At 64.9% G+C, this 6,272-nt stretch overlaps 1 protein-coding gene across 6 annotated transcripts in view; it reads left to right on the top strand.

Annotated features, from left to right (window-relative positions):
• LOC130584662 (lysosomal acid glucosylceramidase-like) overlaps nucleotides 1-4,724 on the top strand; it is a 7,560-nt gene extending 2,836 nt beyond the window's left edge. Inside the window, exons 1-11 of one of the 6 annotated variants that reach the window (XM_057384782.1) lie at nucleotides 478-520; nucleotides 862-963; nucleotides 1,152-1,343; nucleotides 1,420-1,566; nucleotides 1,679-1,812; nucleotides 2,132-2,304; nucleotides 2,407-2,641; nucleotides 3,275-3,499; nucleotides 3,574-3,737; nucleotides 3,815-3,940; nucleotides 4,015-4,186. In XM_057384782.1, the coding sequence (XP_057240765.1) occupies nucleotides 493-520; nucleotides 862-963; nucleotides 1,152-1,343; nucleotides 1,420-1,566; nucleotides 1,679-1,812; nucleotides 2,132-2,304; nucleotides 2,407-2,641; nucleotides 3,275-3,499; nucleotides 3,574-3,737; nucleotides 3,815-3,940; nucleotides 4,015-4,120 (1,632 nt within the window). In that variant the 5' untranslated portion in view covers nucleotides 478-492 and the 3' untranslated portion in view covers nucleotides 4,121-4,186. Of the gene's footprint in view, nucleotides 1-477; nucleotides 521-587; nucleotides 663-733; nucleotides 964-1,151; nucleotides 1,344-1,419; nucleotides 1,567-1,678; nucleotides 1,813-2,131; nucleotides 2,305-2,406; nucleotides 2,642-3,274; nucleotides 3,500-3,573; nucleotides 3,738-3,814; nucleotides 3,941-4,014 lie in introns of those variants that run through there. The other 5 variants (XM_057384778.1, XM_057384779.1, XM_057384780.1 and 2 more) reach the window with 5 other exon arrangements.
• Nucleotides 4,725-6,272: the final 1,548 nt, after the last annotated feature.

Here is a 6,272-nt window from a genome sequence, read left to right as displayed (position 1 = left end):
CAGCACGTGCTGAGCTGGGTGAACGATGCCACAGGCTTGGGCAGGGAATGTCAGTGGCCCCATGGCCACCCCTGCCGTGTCCTTACGCTGCCCTGGGCTGTGCAGCTGCTTTCACTGACTCTCACCCGAGGGTCCTGGACCCTTCCTGTGCTGGGTGCAGGGCCCTGGCAGCTCCTGGAGGACAGCGGGGTGGTGGGCAGGGGTGAGTGGGTGGCCCAGGGTGCTGCTGGATGTCCCCAGCAGGACAGGCAGCAGTGCCACCAACCTGTCCCTGGCTCTGCCAGGGCTCCCAAGGGCTCATCCAGACCCTGTCTGACAAAATAAAGGAATCAGTTCTTCCTCCAGGGACGGCGGTGGGGTTTCTGTGACACCTCCCTGTGCCAAGGGGGTCTTTCACTCAAGCCCAGCTGCCAGGACCGTGTCCCCATCCCTCCTTGGTGCAGCGGTGGGGGCTGAGGGGGACCCGGTGCTCCCCAGCCCCACGGCGGGGAGATGCACGGCGGTCCGGGCCCGAGGGCAGGTACGGGCCGGGAGGAGATCGAGGAGGAGCTGTGGGGGTGGGAGAGGGTGTGCTGCGGAGGGAGGTCTCCGAGCAGCTCCCCGTAAAGGTGAGCTGGGGAGGCTGGAGCTGCCGAGGAGGAGGAGGGCGGGTGGCAGCGCAGGTCGGGAGCAGCCGGGGTGAGGGCGGGTGGGCTGCGGGCTCCTGGGAGGGACGGACCCACCCTATTTACCTGCCAGACGGGGCCGTTCGTGGGGGGGAACGGAGCATGTGGCGAGAGATCATGGCAGCGGAAGGGGCTGAGGAGATGGGGCTGATCCCTCCATCCCCCCTGCCCCGGCTCAGGGTGTCCCCGCCCGCAGCTGCTGCTCCCCGGGACCGCGGAAAGGCCATGGGGGCTGYCGGCATCGCGGGCTGGCYGCTGCTGCTGCTRYTGCTGCTGCTGCCAGCGCCCCGGGTGACAGGTGAGCGCGGGGAAGTCGCGGGGGTGGCACCGGGGCTCGGGCACCCTGGGCCAAGGACACGAGCCCAGGGCCAGCGCGGAGCTCGGGGCCCGGGAGGTGCCGGGGCGACTGCGGCRTCGCCCCCGGGCAGGCGGGAGAGCAGACGGGGACACGTCCCTGAGCCACCCCCACCCTTCCGTGCCTCTCAGGTGCCCGACCCTGCATCCGCAAGGATTTTGGGCACGGCTCGCAGGTCTGCGTCTGCAACGCCACGTACTGTGACACGCTGGACCCCCTGGTCCTGCCGGCCGTCGGCTCCTATGTCAAATAYGAGAGCAGCAAGGCCGGCAAGCGGCTGGAGMGGAGCGAGGGGCGATTCCAGAGCAGCCTGCACAGCCCAGGTACSGCCAGGGGCGGGCGGCGGTGACCCCCCGGGACCCCCAGAGCACCGTGGGCTGAGCCGGGGTGTTCCCGCAGGGCTGCTGCTGACGCTCAACATCTCCGCGATGTACCAGCGCGTCAAGGGCTTYGGCGGGTCCCTGTCGGACGCCGCTGCCATGAACATCCTGAAGCTGTCACGGCCGGCCCAGGACAACCTGCTGCGCTCCTACTTCTCCGAGTGCGGTGAGAAAGATCGTGGGGTCACCGGAGGTGGCTGTGCTTGTCCCCCGCCGCGGGAGCGCCTGTCCCCTGCACGCCCGCTCCGGCGCCGCTTGATGCTTTTCCCGGTCCGCAGGGATCGAGTACAACCTCGTCCGCGTCCCCATGGCTTGCAGCGACTTCTCCGTGCGCCCCTACAGCTACGATGACATGCCCCAAGACTAYGAGCTGAAGCACTTCAGGCTGGCGGACGAGGACACGAAGATGAAGGTGGGAGGCTGAAGCCGCTGCCGTCGGCAGTTTGTCCCCTCGGGCACCGGAGCTCACCGGGACCCCCGTGAGCGGGYGCTGCCCGGCTGTGGCAGGGTGCACGGGGACAGCCTGCGGGAGCTGGCACCTCCTCCGGGGCACGTCCTGGCGCATGCCAGCTGGCATTGGCAGGGTGAGAAGCCGGGGCACTGTGCCATGGGGCGGTGTTTGCCGGCTACCGGTCCCCGCTGAGGTCCCTCGAGTTCTCTCCCGTGCCGGGTCCTGGGGTTTTGGGGTGCTGCAGCTGGAGCTGACCCTGTCCCTCCACCCTCTCCCGCAGATCCCCCTCCTGCGCCGAGCTTTGGCCATGAGCAAGCGGCCGCTGTGCCTGTTCGCCAGCCCCTGGACGGCCCCAGCCTGGATGAGGAGTAACGGGGATGTCCGAGGGAAGGGGACGCTGAAGGGGAAGGCGGGGGACAAGTACCACAAGACCTGGGCCAACTACTTCATCAAGTACCGCCTCTGGAGCCAGGCTGGGGTGGACAGCGGGGACACCAGGGGCTGGGGTGGGAGGTGGCAGCACAGCCCATTCTGCCCCCTCTTTCTCTGCCCCAGGTTCCTGGACGAATACGCCAAACACAACGTGACCTTCTGGGCGGTGACGGCKCAGAACGAGCCGCTGGCGGGGCTCTTCACCCCTCCCCAGGCCCCCACCATCGCCTTCACGGCCGAACAGCAGCGCGATTTCATCGTCCAGGACCTGGGCCCCGCKCTGGCCCGCAGCCCGCACCGCACACAGCTCCTGATGCTCGACGACCAGCGCATCTACCTCCCGCACTGGGCCAAAGTGGTGAAGAGCAGAGCCCCCTCCTTCCCCTCCGCCCCAGCCCCGGGCTTTGTTGGAATTGGAGCCAGCGGCCYCTCCCAGCCCTAGAGAGTGGGAGCAAACCGGGTCTGCCGGAGCGGGAGCCGGAGCCGGCTCCTTCGGGAGCAGCCGCCTCCGCCTGTGCCCGGCGGGAGTGGGGACAGGAGGTGACACCCACATCCTGGATCCCGCCAGCACTGCTGGGCATCAGCACCTTCCCTGGGCAGAGTTCTGGCTGATTCGGCTTCCCCCACAATGCTGCAAGGGCTATTTGGGGGAATCACCTTAAACTRGGAGGAAAGAAATTAAAATGTGCCKCTGTCCCAGCCSTGGCGTGGCTGCAAGGCTGGACCACCCCAGGGGGATGTGGAGGGAGGGCCGGGCAGCAGCAGAGCCAGGTTCGGGGGACAATCCCGTACCCCACGCTCCCCACTGCACCCAAAAGCTGTGTTGGGGTGCTGCTCAAGGGGTGCAGTGCTGCAGGGAGGTGGCGTGGGCTGTGGTGACCACGGGAGGTGGCCACAAGAGGCATTCCTGGGAGACCACGCCGGCACACAGTGTCCTTGTGTCCATCCCCCACGGGTGGCCTGAGTGTGAGGCATCTCCTTTGCTCCCCAGGTGCTGGGAAATGCCACAGCTGCCCGCTACGTGGCCGGCCTGGCGGTCCACTGGTACCTGGATGCCATCGTGCCACCCGGCTGCAGCCTGGAGGCCACGCACAAGCTCTTCCCTGACCATTTCCTCCTCTACACCGAGGCGTGCACCGGTTTCTTCATGTTCCGCTTCGCCGTGTCCCTGGGCTGCTGGGAGCGAGGGGATCACTACAGCTACAGCATCCTGACGGTACGGCCCCCGTGCCACCCGCCCGCACCCGGGGGGCTCGGCCCCGCTCAGCCCTTTCCCTGTCCCCCCTCCAGGTCATGAATCACTTCGTGTCCGGTTGGACCGACTGGAACCTGGTCCTGGACCTGGAGGGAGGCCCCAACTGGGTCAAGAATTTCGTGGACAGCCCGGTTATCGTAGACGGCAGCAAGGATGTTTTCTACAAGCAGCCCATGTTTTACCACATGGGGCACTTCAGGTGGGTCAGGGGGGCTCAGGTGCTGCCCCCAGCCCCAGACCGGGGGCAGAACCCCTCTCCTGGTTCTCTTCCCACAGCAAGTTCATCCCCGAGGGCTCCCAGCGGGTGGGGCTGCACAGCAGCCGCCGCTGCCTTTTCTGCAAGCTGGAGCACGTGGCCGTCGTGCGCCCCGACGGTGCCCTCGTCCTGGTGGTCCTCAACAGGTCAGCCCAGGCAGGGGACGGGGTGATGCTCGGCCCCGGCTGTGCCCACCTGCTCAGCCCCTCTGATCCCCCAGGTCTGGCCGGGATGTGCCGTTTGGAATCCGGGACCCTGCCGTGGGCTTCATCGACACCGTGGCTCCGGCCCAYTCCATCCAGACCTACCTGTGGCGCCAGCAGTGATGGCCAGGGCAGCGCTGGGGGGCTCCGGGGGTCTCTCAGCTCTTCCCCCAACCTTTCCAGCATCCCTCAAGGTGGGAAGCAGACGCTGACCCAGCGCTGGGGGTCCAGCCCCGCCACGGAGGGCTCCGTGCGCTCCTGGCACCGGTCCCTGTCCGGGGCTGCCCCTTCCCATCCTCACCTCCCTCCCAGCCCTTCYCATCCCCATCCCCCTGGAAGCTCCCGGGCCGCGCTTCCACACGTGGCCCCCTCGAAACTTTCGCGTGTGTGGCGAGCGCCAAGTAAAGCCATGACGCGCTCCCTCCGGAATGCGCCGCTCCCGTCAGCGTTTCCTCTACGCGCTCGGAAATCTCTCGGTTTTCCTCGGCGGGGCGGCGTGGGGCCAGGGCTGCCCCGGGGGCTCCGGCCCCCGTGGCCTGCGGGTGTCTCCTTGTTTATCCCTGCAGCTGGAGCCTCGGCCGCTGCCAGCCCTTGATTCGTTCCAGACGCGCTGTTGGTTTTTCCCCCCAGCCTACTTTGCGGGGCAATTTATTTTTTCTTTTTTTAAAAAAATCCAAATGTCAGATGCTGTCGGAAAGGCCGGGTAAATGATATCAGTGTACCCGTCCTCCGGACTTTGTGGATAAATTAGGCTGGTGYCACCTCTCCCGGGTGGCCTCCGGACAGAGTCCCCTCTATTCTGGCTGTGGCCAACGCCGCCCGCAGCCCGCAATGACCTCCCCGTCCTGTTTGCTTTCCCTAAATACCGGTTACAGTATTCCCTTTGCCTTTGGGAACGTTACCAGCATCTTTGAAGTCCAGGAATGAGAAAGCCAGAGCTCTCCTTGGCAAATGACCCCGTGTGAGAACCACGGAGCTGCTGAGGTCGGGGAAAAAAGAAAAACGCAGAGGTTTAGCAGCCGGTTCATTGGAGTGTGGTGTGAAGGTGACGCCGGGCTCCGTCCCAGCGCTGTTCAGGGAGCACGTCAGCCTGTGCTGTGCTTTTCTCCGTGTTCCAGGGGAACGCCGGCCCCAACGGCAGCTGGGCTGGGCTGTCTGTGCTTGGAATCAGAGAATAGAATAATGGAATTCTAGGGGTTGGAATAACGAAATCGTTTGGGCTGGAAAATCATGAAATCCTTGGGGATKSAATCATGGAATCCTTGGGGTTGAAAAGTCATGAAATCCTTGGGGATGCAATCATGGAATCCTTGGGGYTGGAAKAATGAAATCGTTGGGGTTGGAAAAACATGAACTCCTTGGTGTTGGAATAATGAAATCCTTGGGGCTGTAATCACAGAATCCTTGGGGTTGAAATCATGGAATCCTTCAGGTTGGAATCATGAAATCGTTGGGGTTGGAAAATCATGGAATCCTTGGGGTTGGAATCATTAAATCCTTGGGGTTGGGATCATGGATCCTAGGTGTTGGAAAATCATGGAATCCTTGGTGTTGGAATCATGGAATCCTTGGGGTTGGGAAATCATGAAATTGTTTGGGTTGGAAAATCATTAAATCCTTGGGGTTGGAATCATGACCCTGGGTGGGGCAGTTGTGACCCTGAGTGGCGGTCTGTGACCCTGAGTGGGGGTCTGTGACATTGAATGGGGGGCTGTGTCATTGAATGGGGGTCTGTGACCCTGGGTGAGGGTTTGTTACGCCCTGGGTGGGGGGCTGTGACCCTGGGTGGGGGTCTGTGACATGGAATGGGGGTCTCCCTCCCTGGGTGGGGGGTCTCCCTCCCTGGCCACGCCCACCAGCTGCCCCCCGGGGACCCCGGCGCTGAATCCCCGCCCCCCGCGGCTCTGCCCGCCCCCCGATCCTCCCGCCGAGCACACGCCTGCAATTAGCGAGGATCCCAAATTAGACGGTGCGGAGCCCGGGCTTGTTTTGCAGATGAGGAACTCCACCCAGCCCGCTGCGGCGTGGGGCTCCGGCGTGGGGGCGAGGGAACCTCCGCGGGCATGTGCCCATGGGCTTCGGGGCCGGCGGGAAGGGTCGGGGGTCCCTGCCATCACCGGGACCCTGTCCCCGTCACGGGAGGAGCTGAAGCAGCCACCAACGGGACACGGGTCGTGGTGGTGACCATGGCACTGACCACGGCAAAGCCGAACCGCTGCCGGGTGGCATGGGCAGGGATGCTGGGTGGGCACGGCCAGCCCTGCCCTGGCCGAAG

This window comes from Malurus melanocephalus, unplaced genomic scaffold (assembly GCF_030028575.1).
Source record: "Malurus melanocephalus ecotype Western Australia unplaced genomic scaffold, MMel_1.1 scaffold_746, whole genome shotgun sequence".
Lineage (NCBI taxonomy): Eukaryota > Metazoa > Chordata > Aves > Passeriformes > Maluridae > Malurus > Malurus melanocephalus.
The sequence above is the reverse complement of the archived record's forward strand: the minus strand, read 5'-3'. Positions and strand labels throughout refer to the sequence as shown.